A 19375-nucleotide genomic window follows, 5' to 3' on the forward strand; every position below is an offset into this window, starting at 1 on the left:
AAGAACTGGTCAAACGTTTGTAGCGAACTGGATGAAATGGGAAGTGTTTTTTTTTTTTTTTTTAGCTGATGCTGTATAAGCTTGCTTTCTTCCATCATATATTGTAATTAACTACAGTAATTAGTAACAATGGACTGAAACAATAAAGTTTCCGTAATGAAAACACAAGTTGCAGCTTTAACTTATACCACGAGCCTTCATTGATCGGAGTATAAAACGATATTAAAGTATTAATTTAGACTTATTCATAATAATTTTGAATTACGAACACTCTTGTAAAAAGTATACAGATGGCGCTCTATGAGGTTTAAAAGATGGCCAGTGAGGTGAGAAATTGTATTTTCTGAATATGTTTTTTTTTTTTTTTTGTATTATTATTTTATATTTAATTTTTTTTCATTGTTATCTGTTTGAATATTTTAACGGTTTGAAGCTTCTCATAACTTTCAGCAATTCATGGGTATATTTGTAAGCGAAAGGGGCAATATATTGGAAACACGTGTGCGTAATTGTTAGTGCGTATTAATATTTCTCTTTTTTTTATTATTTTATTTATCTCATTTACTAACATTTTTACCTTCTCTTAATTTATTTGTTATAGCATAGTGAGCTAATTTATAGCTTTTTATGGGACACCAAAACTTAAAATTACATCAATAAATGAGCTATTGCAACACTATACGCATTAAAAAATGAACTAGGTACTTTGCAACTACATTATTATTATTATTATTATTATTATTAATATCCATATGATGCAAGGAAGCCTGAGGCTTATGCTGCACCAGGGGGGGGAACAGTTCCCGAGTAACCCTGAGAGAGAGAGAGAGAGAGAGTGTGAGTGTGTGTGTGTGTGTCAAAATTAGAAGGGAATCACCAAGAAAGAGAAGAATGATGATATCCAGCTCAGGACCCTGGGTGTGCCAAGCCCATACTCACCAGATGTGAGCCCCCGGGGTTAATTCTCACATAACGATTTCTTTTGGGAAGGGTATGCCAGAAATAGGGGGGTTGATTGTTGGAACAAACTTCCAATCTATCGTTGTAGAAGTGGACAGCTTAAATAAATTCAAGGCAGAACTAGATAAATCTTTGGAGCGAATGAATGGGTGAAATGTAAAGGTTTTTTGGGTTTTTTTGCTGATACTATATAAGCTTGCTTTCTTGCATCATATGCCAATGCTAATTTATCAAACTCTAACCGTAGCTAAATGATTTAGTGTTAACTGAAAGGTAAGTGGAAGAAATGGTGTAACTAAACATGATGAGTGTGGGCTTGTCACACCCAGGGTCCTGAGCTGGATATCATCATTCTTCTCTTTCTTGGCAACTCCCTTATACTTCTGTGTGTGTGTCTCTCTCTCTCTCACCCAGAGTAACTGAGAAATTTTCTTTTGGCTGGTGCAGCAAAAGCCTCAAGCTTCCTTGCACCATATGGCTAATGATGATAATAATAATAATAAGAAGAAATGAGCCCGGAGTTAGATGGTATATATACAAATATAGTAAGGGAACCAAATCCTTTTTCAGTAATGACAAGAGCATACTTGAATTCAAAGAAGGTTTGTATGGACTGGAGATATGTGAATGTATCCCCATTTCACAAACAATGTTTCAGAATGTGTCACGAGTAATTACAGACTTGTTAGCTTAGCATATGTTATGGGAAAATAACATTGTAACTGGTTAAAGAAGTAATACAGAACCATCTAGACAGGAATACAGTTATACTTCAGTCACAGCTTGGATTTGTTAAGGGACAGTCTTGTTTGACCAATCTGATTGGATAAGATGACGGTATTGGCTGTGATGAAGTAACAAAGGAACTAGCTGTAAAACACAAATTTAATATCATATACTTGGATTTCGGTAAAGTCTTTGATGCTGTTGCACATTAACATTAGTAGTGGCATATAATGCAAGAAAGCAAGCTTATACAGCATCAGCCAAAAAAAAAAAAAAAATCCCATTTCGCCTATCCATTCCATCCAATAGTTTTCCTAGTTCTTCTTTGAATTTATTTAAGTCTTAACTTCAACAACAACATATGGAAGTTTCTTTCAACAATCAACCACTTGCTGGCTAAAGGCAAACTTCTGCACATTTAATCTGCAACCATCCTTCCTCAATTTGACTTTGTGTCTCCTTGTGTGAGTAGTCCTAGCAAGGGGAAGAATCCTATCAGCATTGAGCTTGTTCAATCCATTCAAAGCCATAAACACCTCAGTCAGATCACCCAGCAGGTGCCTAGTCTCCAAACACTGCAATTTGCAGAAAAGAAGTTTCTATTTGTAAGAGCACCCCCTTTGTTCCCCCACCAATCTCATTGCCCTTCTCTGTACTTGTTTCAGCAGTGCTACACCATTCCTAAAATGAGGTCTCTAGACCTGTGTGCAGTACTTAATATGTGGCCTGACCATTGCTTTATACTGTGGGATCGAGCCCGTGACCATCAAATATGGAGGATGCGGAAAGGTCAGGGAATGACCACCACATATCCCCGGAGCAATATGGCCTTAGTTGCTAATGCTCCTGAAAAAAAAAAAACCAAATAACAATATACTGTGGGATAATCACATCCTTATGATTGCTAGCAAAAATTCCTGAATATTATTAACAAAACCCTATGAGTTGTCCTGGTACCCTGTTTGCACTGCTCATACAACTTTATACCTTACTGCACTATTACCACCAGGTGTTTTTCATTTTACATTGACCCCAGTGGAGTACAACACAGTTGTTAAGTTACTCTGGATTTGCTGCTACCCATATTCAGTAATTTACATGTTTCAGTATTAAACTTCAGTTGCCATTTCTCAGTAAATCTGCCTAAAATTTCTGGAACCTGTTGCAGTAGCATACCGTCAATACTGTCATTAACCACCATGCCAACATTTGTATCATCTTCAAACTTGAACATTGTCTGATTGGCCTTCATCAATACTATTGATAAATATAGAAAATAAGAATGGGCCCAACACTGAACCCTGGGGGACTCCACAAATAACACTGATAAACATAGTAAACAAAAATGGACCAGGGGGATGCCACGAAGAACAGAGCCCATTGATTACCAATCTTTGTCTTGTACCACTCAACCATCCCTTTATTTCTTGTTCATACTCCGGCACGACCATCAGGTGAGTGGAGTTTACAATCAGTCAATACAAATGTTAATTGTATTTAGCAGTCATGGGCTTGAACCCCAGTCACTCAAAGAGCATGTGCTACTGCACTCATGCTCCTGACCACTCGGCTACATCAAGATGAATTCTATAGCAGCAACTTGCCCATAATGCCGCACTACTCCAATTTGCACAGCAGATTTTATGTGCAACAGTATCAAAAGCCTTTTCTGAAATCCAAGTGTATGGTATCAAAATTATTTTTGCATCCAGTTCCTTTGGTCGCCTCCGTAGCCAGGTTGGAAGGAGCAGCAGTGCGTAGCACATGCTTCTTGATTAGACCGGGGTTCGAGCCCTTCACCACCAAATACGGAGGATGCGGAAAGGTCAGAGAATGACCACTGCATATCCCGGAGCAATATGGCCTTAGTTGCTAATGCTCCTAAAAACCAAATAACAAACAAACAAACGAGTTCCTTTGTGACCACATTGTAGTATCCAGTCAAATTGTTCAGACAAGATTTCCCTTTAACAAACCCATGCTGTGTCTGTATTATAATTGCAGCCTTGTCTAGATGATCCTGCATTACTTCTTTTAGTAGTGACTCCATTATTTTCTCTGGAACAGAAGTTAAACTAACAGGTCTAATTACTTGTCACCCTTTGATCCCCCTTTGTGAATTTGGGATACATTTGTACATCTCCAGTCTGTGGGGACCTCCTCTTAGTCCAAGGATGCTCTCATATTTATGGCTAAGGGTTTGCTTACTTCCTTTGCTGCTCCTTTAATATAACTGGACAGATCCCATCGCCTCAGGTGCCTTCCTTATGTTTAATTTCAACAATTTCTCCTCCACTTTGCTCTCAGTTATTACAAAATCATTTAGCTCCCTGTTAGAGTTTAATAAGCTTCTGTCCTCCACTTCTCTACATTCACATCATATGTGAATGTAGATGTAAAATACTCATTCAGTTTGTGGTGAGGTGGGTAGATTTTTTTTTTTTTCTTTTGCTGATGCTCTGTACATTTGCTCTCTTGCGTCATTTGCCACTACTAATGCTAACTTTTGGATATGAGGGGTTGTTTGATGAGTTTCTATCCTCTCATATTGGCACTTTTTTTTTTTTCCCCCTCAATGTCTATATATGCAAAAATCTATAGTTCCTAACTTGCAGCACTTTATCATTTAGGTCAATAAAATTCAAGCTGTAATAAAATATTTAGCTATTTTATATCTAACTAGAAAGGCATATAAATACATTAGGAGAATCTGCCCCTTTGTGTTGAACTGTCAAAAATGGAAGCCATATTTAAAAATATCAGAACAAGCCTTAAAGATGAACAGTATAGTGCACATCCATCAACAGCAACCACTCTAGAAAACATCATTAAAGGTCATGACATGGTGATAGTTGATTGTTGAGTAACTGTAAGATAAATAGCAGAGGCCACAGACATCTCAGTTAAATTAGTGCAAAACATTTTATAAAATGAACTGGGTATAACAAAAGTTCCTTCGTGGTTGACTCTCTTTGACACCGTATCAGAAACATGTTTTATTCAGAACTTTGAAGAAACGTTTTGTTTGTTATTTAGCCAATCATGAAAACTTTCTGGCCAGATACATAACTATGGATAAAATGTGGTTTCATCACTACCAGAGTCAAAACTGCAATGAAAATAATGGAAGCATTATGATTCACCACCTCCAAAGAAGCCAAGTTAGTCCCATCAGCAGGCAAGGTCATTGCATCTGTCTTCTGGGATTCAAAAGAATTAATATTGGTAGATTATTTTCCAAAGAGACAAACAATAAATGGAAATATTATGTTAACTTAGGGACTAAATTACAAGATGCAACCAAGTCAAAAGAGGCCAGGAAAGCTGACTAAAGCAGTTTTGTTTTACTAGAACAATGCACCTATTCACACATTGCTGTTGCATGGCTGCAAAACCAGAGTCATGAATCTGGAGCATTGCTTATAAAAGTGCATTGAGTTACAAGGAGACTTACACATCAAAAAATAGCATTAAGTCAGCATCAGTCAGATAATAAAACCTACTATGCCAGGCCAGAAATTTATCAGACAGTCCTCGTATAAATATCTGTCATGGTGTATTTTAAGTTTTGCAATAGCTAATTTCATGATGGATATCATCTGTGAAGAAAACATCTCATTTAAGAGCATGATTAATGACAAAATTTCCAAATTGTAAAGGAATTTTTTTTTATTACAAAAAATTTAATAAAAAAATACTTTAGTCTATGATGGATATTTGAAAAGTTGCTTGTGTACCATTTCCAAGAATGAAGCAATCTGGAAATGAATCAGCTTTTTTCTCCCCTCATCTTTTTTTGATCCCTCTTACTTAAAATCCAGTGTCTTGGTCCTTTAACAACCCCTATATTGCATGAATAATATTATTTGGATCATAGTGTTACCCTTTCAAATGTATTTTAAATGCAGATATGGTAATAATCCATGGGGATCATATCTAAAAAATAGACTGGGCATGAACTGTTCATAACTTGTCCTTATCTCTGTGGTTACCTCAGCCTGGTGACTGGGAATGTTGCCATCTAGAAGATCCCTATGTAGAGTTCTTCATGACATCTAGCATTTAATTGGTCATGAAATATTAGTAGCAAGGAAGAATAATATTCATCCATAGTGAATTTACCCTTTTGAAGGTAATCAGTAAATAACACCTCTTCTTTGTTCCAAAAAACTGCCATCACATTGCTAGCCGGTGGCAGTGGTTGAAATTTCTTGTGGCAAGGAGCCCTTCGCTGAAATGTTCCAGCAGAACCCATAAAGTTGAGAGCTAATGTTCAAACACTGTATAAGAAAAAAATTTATAATTTAGTAGGCAGTGTTTCAGCTATTCATGCACAGATATTTATTTTTATCTGTTAAAAAAAAGGTAATTTTGTGTCACGATTTTTTAGAATATCGTTTCTTGAATAAAGATTATAAAATTTTTCTTGTTGTTCAAGGACTTAGCCTTCAGAAATGATTGTTGAAGTATACGTTGAAAAAAAAACTTTATCAAGAGGTAAGATTACATGTTTGGATGGTATGAGTGCTTCGAAGATGAACACAGCACAGTTTAGAATGGTGCAAGGTCTAGGAAACAGTTGATGACCTTTTGCATCATCAAATGAATTTTTCTCCTGCATTAACATTTGTTCAGTCTGATTTGTCAAATAAGAATTGAAGATAGTCCTTAAAATTGGAATATCATGTGGTAGTTGCCAAGTCATTATATTTGGTATTTCAAACTTGAAAATATTATGTAACCTTGTGACAAGAAATGAAATGTCATGTTGTCTTTATGATCCACAGAAAAATTGTCATTGTCAGTCCTTTTAATGGAAGTCTCTTGTCTCTCTCAAGAAGTCGTGAGACTTGTCTCTCTCTCTCAGGATTGATTAATAGATCTAAAGGTAAAGTTATATTAAAAATATTATTCTTTTTTACTATATGAGCATAATTCATTATGAATTTAAATTATGAATGTCATCCTTCTAATAAGACTATGTATTTAGAAATCATTACACACTTAGGGTGCTCTCAGAAAAAAGAGAATCTGATCACTAGGCAAGAAAAATTAGAAATTATTCCATAACAGTTCACCTGCTAATAGTATGACAGTAATTTCAGAATACTTTCCCAAAGACTATCTTACAATAGCCTCTTCATTCACCTGACTTGCACCAGGTGATTATTTTTTTCCAAACTAAAGAACTTATTAAAGGGATGATTGTGAAGCTGAAGTTATAGCATCTACAACAATAAGGCTGGTCCATTTGGGGGGGGGGGAAGAATGCAGTGGATGAGGCACTCCTCGGCATACTGTTTAAAGGGGGAGGGGGGGTTCCTGAGAGTATATATAAAAATAGATATGTAATTTCAAAATTGATAAAGTTCCCCAACAGCAGTGTTTGCAACCTGTGCCTTCTGTACATAGGTATGACAAAATCAAGGAACTTTAAAAAAAAAAAAAACAAAGTTATACAATCGATAGAAAGATTGTGTAAATAACCAAGGTCATTATTTCAAAAATTTTTCTATGTAATTATTTGTAAATATTCAGTCCTGGAACTTTTTGTTCCTACCTTGTAAGATATTTCTTTACATGACTTTTAAAGATTATATCAGATTTACAATGTTTCATTTTTTGTTTTGTTTTGTTTCAATAAATTATTTTAACTTCATTTTTATTCTAGGATGAGGAGGAGTCTTCTCAGCCAGAATCCTCACAGCACAGTTGCGAAGGTGTTGCTAAGGCACCAGCAGATATTAACATTGACTCATTGGTAGTAGATATTGCATTTCATCCTTCAAGAGAAGTCATAGTTGGTGGAACTATAGATGGAGACATCAAGGTGTAAGCTAACTATATATATATAAACTAATGAAGTGCTTCTACCTGTCCTGTATTTCTTATATTTTTATCTAGTGTAGTATGGCTAATTCAGTTCTTTAATTCAGATTATTTACTTTGCCCCGCCAAACTTTGGCTATTATTATTAGATATTGCATTTCATCCTTCAAAAGAAGCTATAGTTGGTGGAAATATAGACGGAGACAGTGGCAGTTCCAGAAAAAAATGACAGGAGGGGCACCATTTTGTGCACTAGAATGGCAATCACATTAGCATCAGTGTTGCCAACTGTAGTCAGTTGAAAATAGCTCAGCCACAATTCAGAAATAGATAAAATCCTATGTTAACAATGAAAAAAAAAATTTTTTTTTTTTTGTACCTTAAGGGAATTTAAATGATTGGTGTATATTTTCCAAAAAACAACAGGGGCGACATGTGCCCCTACCCCGAATCTGCCACTGGACGGAGACATCAAATTGTAAGCTAACTGTAAATCATCACCCATTCTCAATCCACTGCAGGGTGAAGGAACTGCAGTACTGAAGTTTGTTTCATTTATTTCATTTGAAATAAAAATTATAACCACAACTAAAAGCATGGATGCCATAGTTTAGAAGCATGAACTGTCCATAAAATACCTTCAATAAATTTCAAAACTCCCATAGACTTTTTTTCTGGAAAATCTTGGTTCCATCAGTGAAGAACAGGTTGAATACTTATTTTGTAAATGTTATTTAATTTCACTAAGATACAAAGAAGATGGAAAGAAGATATTGGAGAAAGTGAAATATAAACACGGTGGCAGATTACTGTTGGTCTTTGAAAAGGGAAATATATGATGTAATACATCACCACAAAATGTTCATTTGAGATCAGAACACCAGCATTTTATTCTAAGGAATCTGAATCAGCACGAATATTGAGTTTTGTCTTAATATTCCTGATTTTCTTCACTTTTAAGTTTTGTTAATTAAGGTATAGAAATGATTGTATGAATAAATTAAATAAAATTTAGAAATAAGGTAAAACATTTTTCTTTTTCCCAATTTATGGAAAATTACTCATTTTTTTTTACGTGACACAGAATATTTTATGTACATAAAAAATTGGAGAAATTTTTTGTTTCATGGATGATAATGTTTCGTAACATGGGATTAGCATGGTTATCGAATTCCCACAAGTGCAGGGAATTATATGTGTAATTTAGGTTAGAGCAATAGTTCTCAAGTATTTTTACTCACCTCTTTTCCTGTCATGAGACAGTTCATTATGCCTCTTCCCCTCTGAAATGTTAACATTTTTAACCCATTCATAGCTAAATTGATTAAATCTCAGCTCCCCCTTCCCTACAAACTTTTCATAACCTCCTATCAGATAGGTCCCTGTCACATATGTTCAGTCTGAGAACCAGTTTTAGAGCACATCAAGATATAGGAAGATAGGGTGGGGGTTGTTTAATTTCCCTTTGCTAATGCTTCAAGAATTTAACCTTCAGGCAGGAATAAAAAATAATAATAATAACATGAGCAAGTGTGTTGAATGTACATTGTTTACCATCCAGTTTACTTTTTTTTTTATAATGAAAACCCCAAACACAAGAGGTATTGGAACCTATAGTACTTAGTACCATGCTTGGGTTTGAGGTTGAGAAGACGAGAGAAGATATTTGTTGACATTAGATTTGAACTTCTGTAGACTAATTTTCAGTAAATATATATGAAAGGAAGGCTGTTCCAGAAAACAGCAGTTGAATGAATAAACGAGGAAGATGAAAAGTTGGTTCTGTGAGTTTGAAGTTGGACAGTAAATAGATGTTGGCTGGTGGCGGCACATGTTTGGACTGTTTAGAAAGAGAGAGTGGGAATTATAGCAGCCAATTCGCTGACCGGGCAAGCCGGGTGGGTAAAGTGCCTGCCTGGCAACCTAAAGGTCGCGGGTTCGAATGCCGCCTCGGGCTTGGATCAAAGTACTGCAAAAACCTTGGGAGGTGTATTATGGCCACAGAAGCTAATGCGCAACAACTACCAAACAAAAAAAAAGGAAAAAAAAAAAGAAACCAATTCAGAAAAACAGTGCCCATGGAATTATCTGTAGAAAAGGCATGCAGCAGAAACAGTACGTCTTAGAAACAGCGAATGGAGAGGCTCTGTTAGAGATAAGTCATTAATTAACCTAACTGCACTCTTCGGGAATTATAGAAGCCAATTCAGAAGAACAGTGCCCATGGAAATATCTGTAGAAGAGGCATGCAGCAGAAACAGTACGTCTTAGAAACAGCGAATGGAGAGACTCTGTTAGAGAAGAGTCCATAAATTAACCTAACTGCCCTCTTCTGAATGGAATCAAGATGCCTGAGAGAGGTTTTGGGGACACCAACCCAGATGTGGGAACAATGGCAGGGCGGATTTGCGATTTATACAGAGTGAGCAGCTGTTTTGAAGAAAAGTAACACCGAGAGCGAAAGAGAAAACCAAGTTTTTTAGATGCAGATGAAGCAATATTTGTAAATTGCTTGTGCTAAGAGAGAAAGAGATTAGAAGTAAGGTTAATCCACAAAAGAGATATATCAACTTGTCTAGAAATCGGAGTGTCGCCAAAGATAAGCATAGGAGCAGAAGAATCATTTTTGCAAGATATAAGACAAGACTGAGTTTTAGAAGGATTGAAATCAACTAAGTTGTCTTTGCCATACTGAAGAATTACCTGGAAATCGGCATTTAAGGAATTGGTAGCAGATATTTGAGAAGTTGAAGCTGATTGAGCGGGGCAAGATTTCTCAAAATGGAAAGGGGATTGTAATATGCTATCATCGGCAAAACTGTGGATAGGATTTCCAGTCAATGGAAGAATTTCATTAATATGCAAGAGGAAAAGTGGGGGGGAGTGAACCTTGGGGGACACCAGCATTAGTGAAGAAGTTAGAAGACAGAGAGCTATTTACCATAACCCTCAATGAGCAATCAGAGAGAAAATTGGATAACCACTTACAAAAAACAGTTGGTAAACCATAAGATGGAAACTTGTTTAGAAGACCTTTATGCCAAACACAATTGAAAGCCTTTGAGATGTCAAGAGCAACTGCTAGTGTTTCACCGAACTTTTCCATTGAATTTGTCCATAAATGGGTAGCATAAGCCAGAATATCACCAGTGGATCGACACTGATGGAATCCATGCTGGTTGATCAGACGGAAGGTTTCTAGGTAGTTTAAGAGTTGGTGGTTAATTGATTTCTCCATTACTTTAGAAAGAGTAGAAGTAATTGCAATGTGATGATAATTGGATGGGATGGATTTGTCACCCTTTTTAGGAACTGGTTTAATATGAGCAAATTTCCAAGCAGAAGGAAAAACACCTTTGGAATAAGAAAGTGAAAAAAGGTGGCATAAACAGGACTAAGTTCAGGAGCATAGGTTTTGGGAACAAGTGGAGAAATACCATCAGGACCTGGAGCTTTCTTAGCATCAAGATTTGTCAAAATCCTTCTGACATCATTTTGACGGAAGACCACATGAGGCATTGAATGGAGCATGTTGGGAATGGTAGGAGGTGTTTTACCAAGTTCATTAATGCATGATTTGGAAGAAAAATGGGATGCTAACAGGTTAGCTTTATCCTTGGCTAAAGTGACAACAGAACCATCTGGTTTTGACAGAGGTTTGAACAGAGATGGGAAAAAGTTGCGGCCAATAGCTTTGGCAAGAGACCAGAATGCTCGGCTACCATTAGGGCAAGAAGCAAGTTTTCTACTCTTAGCATGTTCATAATCTTGTTTGGACCGATTAATAACTGCTTTACAATTGTTGCGAGCTTTGTGTAGGCAGAAAATAAAACTGAAGAATTGGAAACAAGCCAATTACAATATGCAGCATTCTTCTCTCAATAGCACATTTATTGGAAAACTGGGGTTTAGATAAAGAACAATATTTTAAAGTGGAGTGTGGGATAAAGGATTCCATTCCTACAAGAATAATTTTACTGACACGATCTGAGCAAACATTGACATCAGAAGTTTTGAAACAGTAATCCCACCCGTGAAGAGAAGAAAAGAAATCTCGCAGGTCATCCCATTTTGCATTCTTGTAATGCCAAACAACATGAGGTTGAGAATAGCCATGAGATAAAGGCTCCATTGGAGAAGAGACAATCACTAAGTTGTGATCTGAGTTGCCTAAACGACCACTCACTTCGACCGTGTACTTAGAAGGGTTATTTGTGAGAAAAAGATCAAGGGTGTTGGCTTGATCTTTTTCTCACAAAAGATCAAGCATGTATGGTTAGGCTTGTCTGATATATTTGGGAAAAAGGCTATAAATAGTTTAAAATTGTGACTGCAATTATTTTAGCATATTAATTAAAAATAATATATTTTTTAAAACTACAACAATGTAATGGTTTGCACCAATAATGACAGTTTTGATGGTGCAGTGTTATCTGTATATAGTCTATCATATATTTCTTACATCATTGTGTGTGTGCGTGTGCGTGCGCATGTTGATTTGTGGTTATATGGAATTGTATAGTGCTTTAGCTAACAGGAGGTGAAATTAGGTGAGGAATTAGGATAGAAATAGACACTCCTGCCATCGTATACACTAATAGCCCAGAGTGTGAAAAACTTTAGTTGTAGTAAAGTGAACAGTATATGACCGAAGAATATAAGGTTAGTGCTCGGGTTATCAGGTATTGTGCAATTTCCCATCCTTGCTAGTAATAACTACTTACTGCTGGTGCAAATATTTTTGCACCAGCCAAAAGAAAAAAAAAAAAAATTTCCCGAGTTACCCTGAGTGAGAGAGAGAAGTAGAAGGGAATCACCAAGAAAGAGAAGAATGATGATATCCAGCTCAGGACCCTGGGTGTGCCAAGCCCATACTCACTAGATGTGAGCCCCTGGGGGGTAGATTCACGTATTTGTATAGATACAAATGCTTGCTGATACACATATCTACCATGTCATGTCCAGGGCCGTTACTAGTACGGAGGAGAAAGTGCACTCCCGGATAACCTGAGCACTAACTTTATATTTTTCAGTCATATGCTGTTCACTTTCCTATGATTAAAATTTTCCACACTCTGGGCTACTTGGTGTACACTGAACGGACAGAATTCGTGGGATACCTGGTTCCTAGGCAACGTGACTGTCCACTCCTCTCGCTAGTGGATAAACTCACCGCTTGGCAGGTATAAAGGTGTCTCCAAAATATTGGTACAAACATTTAGGGGAGGTAGGTAACAACTAAAGGAATGTGAATCGCATAAGAACCCATAACTGGAAATGTCACAGGAAAGTAGTAGCAGAGGCACAAGAAGCAGAAATGACACAAGACAGTAATTAGTGGCAAACATTTATTTGACATAATATTAACAACGGAGTACGAGATGGATGCACTTCATGATGTTACAACAGATGCTCGAAGGTTCCACCACGAGACATGATTCATGCGTGACACCAATGCAGCATGGATTGGCGGACACATTCGAACACACCTGGAGTTTCTTTGACAGTAGCAGCAGCGCAGACGAGTCTTGCCACGAGATCCATTTCTGTCTGCACAGGCGATTCATACACGATAAATTTGAGCCCCCCCCCACAGAAAGAAATCAAGGCTCAATAAATCAGGTGAGTGTGGGGGCCAGGCAACAGGTCCACCACAGCCAACCCATCGATGCCCAAAACGCCTGTTCAAATGGTCACGAACACACCTTCCATAATGGGCAGGTGCCCCGTCACCAAATGTTGCATCTCACATATGCTGGAACATCGTCAAGTAACCTTGGTAGAAGTTGTTCAAGAAAGATCCGATATTTAGCGGAATTCATGCGAGATGGTAACAGGTATGGGCCGACTAAGCAGTCACCGACCATACCTCCCCACACATTTATTGCAAAGCGATGTTGTGCCGCATGGGGGCGCACACCGTTTGGGTTGTTGTGAGCTCACACATGAGCATTGTGCTGATTGAATAAGCCTTCCCGAGTGAAATGAGCCTCATCCGTGAACAAAACACAGGCTGGAAAATTCAAGTCTTGAACACTTTCTTGGAGAAACCGTCTACCGACTTACGGTGACATTTCCGGTTATGGATTCCTAGGTGATTCACATTCCTTTAGATGTTACCTACCTCCCCTAAACGTTTGTACCAATATTTTTGAGACACCCTGTATAGGTTCACTGCATTCAAATAGACGGTAATTCAATGTCAGTATGGATAAATGTTGTAAGTTAACCAACTTTGAAAGGGATGATAGTGGGTGCTTGAAGGACACATGGGCCACTCTGTTGCGGAGATTGTAAAGTGTGTTCGTGTCTAATGGCACCAGGGGTTTTCCCATCTCCATGTATTGTACGTTGTTGAAATTGTTGCATGTCATAATTCACTGTTAAGGACAGAGATTTAAAAGTGCATGGGTTTTGGGAGGTGTTCTGTACTGTTGTTCATCTGGCCATTTAGAAGTTGTGCCCCTAATGGGACCCACCGTTGCCCATGCTTTGTCCCGTGGAGGTAGACCGGGTACCTAGTAGCTCTATATTTTACTCTGGCAAGCCCTGCCACCTAGTTTCCTGAGATTTCAGTGGGCCTTAAAAAAAAACTATCATGGTGGTGAATGCTAGAATTAGAAAGCCCAAAAAGGTTTGAGAACGTGATTTAATTTGACATAGTTAGATTTTACGGTGTGGGGTGTATACTATAGGTAGAGTGGGGGGGGAGGCTGAAGACTGGTATGGGGATGATAGAGAAGGCAGTCCCCAGGTGGTCATTGAGGCAGGCCCATGCCCCACCAGGCGAAAAGAGGGGTGGCAGGGAGGGGAAGAGACAGAAAACTCTCCTCCCCTATCCATACCAAGGATATGGAATTGAAGGTGAATAGGGTAAGAGCACTCTATTAAGATCACCGAGTGGCATTGGCAGCATGGCTGCAGAAGTCGTATTTGTGTCTAGTCCAGTGGCGTCGCAGTTCTCGTGACAGGTGCCATCCGGGAAGATAGGAAGTCAGAATGGTTGTGAGTCACACTTGGGAACAAGCCCCTTCCGAGGTTGCTCTCCATGTGATGCACAGGGGTACAAAAGCATTTGCAGCAAGGCCACGAGAGTCATACTTCGGTTAGGTCTAGTGATGTCACAGGTCTCAGGACAGTTAGACACTGTCCGGAAGGAAATGTGTCTGGTTGATTTCAGGTCTCATGTTTGTTTGTTTGTTATTTGGTTTTTAGGAGCATTAGCAACTAAGGCCATATTGCTCCGGGATATGTGGTGGTCATTCCCCGAACTTTCCGCATCCTCCGTATTTGGTGCTGATGGGCTCGAACCTCAGTCTAATCAAGAAGCATGTGCTACGCACTGCTGCTGCTTCCCACCTGGCTACGGAGGCGCCTCAGGTCTCATGTGAGAACATGTTGCTGTCCATCCGATGCAGTGGAGTATTTGTCTTAATCCTCCATCGTGTGAACTTATGTTCGGTAAAGTGAGAGTTTTGTAGGGGACTAGTCGGTGGGAGGTCATTGGTAAGTGTCAGTTTGTTGCTGGATCTCTGGTATGGTGAAGAGGTAGTTTCTTCTGTGGCAATGTGGTCAGAGGCCTGTGTAGAAGTTCAAAATGGTTGATAGGTAGGCTGTTGTTGTTTGGAGAGAAATTTTTCATGGTGGCTGCAGTGGAGGTGGTGCTGGAAGGGTCCTGCACCTCACAAAGAGCTCCTGTGCAAAGTGGGTAAGAGCTTTATAGTGGTCTTCAGACTGTAGCACTAGGTATTCCTGATTTTTGAGCAAGAAGTGAGTATTCATGATGAGGATGCAGCAGGAGTCCTTATATAATGGACAGTCATACATAACATGACTCCATGTCTCATCCTCCCCACAGCTGCAAGCCAGAGAGTCCACAGTGCAGAAAGAGGACAGCTTCACATTGAAGGAGCCATGTCCTGTGAGTAGGAAGATGGTGAACAAGCCAGGTGATAGCCATTTTGGTTGCCTTGGGTATACAAATCTCATATCAGGAATGAACTTTCTTGTTATATATATAGCTCCTTTGGTGGAGTCTACCATGCTTGTTGTGGGTCGGCTGTGAGCTATTGTTTCTCCATACTTTTGTTATTATTAGGTTCAGTTGTGAATCCTATGCGGGTTTCTGATGTTCCTTTTGATAAGTGGTACAATAAACTGCAGCGAATTATTTCCAGATCTAGCAGGAGGAGCTCTGGCAAAACCTGGAGCGCATGCATGCTTACCGTACAGCACTCTCTTGGGGTTGTGAGAAGGCAAGTTTGCAGAGTGTCCAGTTTACTTCTATTTACGGCAGTGGTTGCCTTATTAAACCAGATGCCTGTGACATATGAGGCAGCAGGGATGAAAACTGCCCTGTAGAAGAGGGACGACGTCTTCTTTAATCACCAGTCCTTAGGGGTTACTCTAGCGACCATGGTGGAATATTTTCTGATTTTGGTTAATAAATAGTCTACGTGCGGGAGAATGAAAGGTTCCTGTCTAACACAAGTCCGAGATATTTCAATTCAATTGTCAGCTTTACAGTGGTCCCTTGTATTTTTATCTGCGGGGGTCTCTGCACATTGAGTGAGCCCTTTAAGAGGATTGATGAAGTCTTTGTAGGTGATATTTGCAGATAATTTAGGCTTGCCCATCCCTGTAGCATGTCTATGGCCTGATTTGCCATGGCCTCCAGTTGGACCCTGCTATCGGCCTCGAGCAGGAGCATAAGATTGTCTGCATAAGCAAGGGCATTAACTCCATTGAGGTTTTGGTTAAGAAAGCCATTCAGGACCAGTCTCCACAGGAGTGGTCCGAGAACCGAACCTTGCAGGCACCCTTGGTGTACAATACAGATTACATGGCAGTACGGATTGCTTACAATAATTCTTGGGTTAGAGAGGTATGCAGCTATATAGGTCGCAAGGGGTATTGCCCTCCCAGAGTCTGCCAAGGACGCTTGGCCACCAAAGTGAGTCAGATGCCCTGGGGAAGTCTGTGGATATTGCAAGGAGATATTTATGGGTCCAGTTGTTGGTTGCATTAGTAATGTGCTGTAATGCATCCACCGAGGGGCAGCCCCTTCTGAAGCCATACTGGTTCAGGGATGGCAGGCCTGAGTTGTGGTAGTGGAATTCAATCTTATTATGGAGCAGGTACTCGAAGAGCTTGCTGAGTATGGACAGTAAGGCAGTTGGTCTGTATGACTCCGGGAGGTCTAATGGCTTTGTTGGATTTTTCAATAACAGTTTGACTCTAGCAGATCTCCAGTACAGTGGGAAGTAGCCTTTGGTCAGATAGTGGTTGAATCGGTCAAAGATGATTTCAGGGATGTATTCGACAGCTTTCTTAATTTTCAACTCTAGATAATCCTTGCCAGGTGTTTTCCTATTCCGGAGCTTTGCTACTGCATTGTGGAGTTCAGTCCGAGTGAAAGGGGGCCTCTGTTTGTGAGGGACAGTAGACACTGTTGTCCTCACACAGTTTGATCTGTTCCAGTGAAGTAGGGATTGCAGGTTGCATCCAGGTCAAGAGTGTATCAGGAATATGCTGTTTTCGGAATAACATCTCATCTTGGACAGTGCTGTGGCCGGAGAAAGGTAGTGGATTAACGTGGCCGTCGACGTCTGTTTCACATTGTTTCAGCCAGCTGGAGAGTAACAGTGGCACAAATCGCTGACTTCAATGAGGGAAGTGCCAGAAACTTCTCCACAAAGACCATCAGACAATCATTAGCTGCAATAGGTTATGGGAGCCACTGACCCACCAGAGTCCCATTGCTAACACCACGACACAGGACTCTACACCTTAACTGACCAAAAGAACATCAGCACTGGACCTTGGATGATTGGAGACGGGTCTCCTGGTCCGATGTATCTCATTTCCTGTTATTTTGAGTGGACGGGGTAGTGCATATCTGGCAGAAACTGCATGAAGCTATGCACCCATCATGTCAACAAGGAACTGTTCAGGCAAGTGGATGGTCGTAATGGTTTGGGCCATGTTCATCTGGCACACATTAGGACCTCTGGTATGTCTAGACACATCTATGAACTGGTCCAGGTTGTGTCCATCCTTGCAGACCATGAGCATCTCTTCATGGTCATCATGCACCCACAGGGCAATGGACTCTTCCAGTAGGATAGTGCGCCTCCCCACAGAGCTGTGGTGACTAGAACATGGTTCGAAGAGCATTCTGCAGATTTTACCACCATATAATGGCCTCCCTGTTCACTGGACATGAACCCTGTGGAGCATGTTTGGGATGCTGTAGAAAACTCCCTTTGAGCTTTGGATCCTCCACCCAGGAATGCGACAGAATTGTGGACAGCAGTGCAGCAAGCATGGATGGAAATACATGTGGAATGCTTTCGTGAACTAGTGGACTTAATGCATCGCCATGTGACTGCCCTTATCCAGGCAAAAGGTGGGCCTATCCATTACTAGATAGGTATCACATGATACTCTGTATATGAGCATAGGAGTGTCTATTTTTAGCCTAATTGCTTTCCTAATTTTGCCCTATTGTGGTTATATTTATATAATATCGGTGTTTAGAATCACCATAGATAACTCTTAATAAACTACAAAGTAGTTGTTGTAGGCATCATTTGCTCTTTCTCATATTGTTCTCTGCCTTCACGACGAGTTGCCATGATATTGCACTACTTCTAATAAGTAACTCTTCACTAATAGAGAAGACTATTGTTACTTATTCTCAGTTGAGTACCACCACCCAGACAGCACTGTTTCACGGCTATTGGCCGATCATCAGTGGGTGGGCAGGTACCCTGGTACTGCAGACATGACGACCCAGTTGTGAAGTTAATCACACAATATGAGAGATGCCAAGAGGTGTAGATGTCAATATTTAAAATAAATAAATGCACAAGGCATAATACTTTAAGAGTTTATATTTATGTACACAAAAATATAAATATATATATATGTTATACTAAAGCACTGTCTTTACAGCCAGTCACAAGACAGGCTAGTAGATATACACAAATACAGAAAACGTATGCAGAAACCTCATGAATATATATATTTGAATTGGCAATTCAAGTCCCACAATAATTTTACTCTTGCCACTCTTCTCTTCCGTCGCTGTTGGTTTCATCGTTACATTTAATTTTACATTTTTGCTCTTCTGTCTTGCCATGCTGCTGGCATTTTTATTTATTTTTTATTTTATTTATTCTTAATCATTATTCTAACTTAATTTTATATATATATATATATTTTTTTTTTTTTTTTAAATAATGTACAAGAATGAAACAATTTGAAATAAAGGTGATTCTTCATGATTTTCATTTCAATTTTAAATTTTGTAATTAAAATTTTTTAATTAGGTTTTCCTAAAAACCATTAGACAAGTAGGTGTGTTGGTGCACTTTGCCCATCAAATGTGAGAGATTTGATTTGTATGTTCATATTTTCAAATTGTAATTAATTTGAAATTCTAATGCTAATTAAGGCTCCTGTAGTTGAAAATCCAGACTAAAGTAAAGGAATTCTAAAATTCACTTGGTAATCACTCTGATATACTATCTTAAAAAAAAGTATCTGGACATCCCTTTTTTAATTTGTCTAAATAAACTAGTTGATTATTATTTGTACCAGCATATTTTAGAAAATACTAGGGGTGAGAATATTCTTGACCTCATCATTACTCATGAATTAGATGACATCACAGGGAGCCATTGGCAGGTAGTGATCACACAGTTGTCAGATGGAAGATGAAGAAAGATGTTGCAGTAGTTAAAGGCATGGATTTTAATTTCAGAAGAGGAGGCTTTGACAGTTTAAGATGCTATATCTATATGGCATCTATTAATTGGGGAGATTGCAAAGTGACGGTGAATACATTTGATTATGG

At 38.9% G+C, this 19375-nt stretch overlaps 1 protein-coding gene across 1 annotated transcript in view; it reads left to right on the forward strand.

Moving 5' to 3' along the window:
• Nucleotides 1–293: 293 nt before the first annotated feature.
• The window catches only part of LOC150088021 (WD repeat-containing protein 55), a 66887-nt gene continuing 47805 nt past the window's right edge, over nucleotides 294–19375 (forward strand). The window contains exons 1-2 of the mRNA XM_090369987.1: nucleotides 294–326; nucleotides 7358–7518. Of these exons, the coding sequence (XP_090226113.1) occupies nucleotides 315–326; nucleotides 7358–7518 (173 nt within the window). The 5' untranslated portion in view covers nucleotides 294–314. The remainder of the gene's footprint in view (nucleotides 327–7357; nucleotides 7519–19375) is intronic.

This window comes from Mastigoproctus giganteus, chromosome 3 (assembly GCF_048544385.1).
Source record: "Mastigoproctus giganteus isolate SK-2022 chromosome 3, ASM4854438v1, whole genome shotgun sequence".
NCBI classification, from domain to species: domain Eukaryota; kingdom Metazoa; phylum Arthropoda; class Arachnida; order Uropygi; family Thelyphonidae; genus Mastigoproctus; species Mastigoproctus giganteus.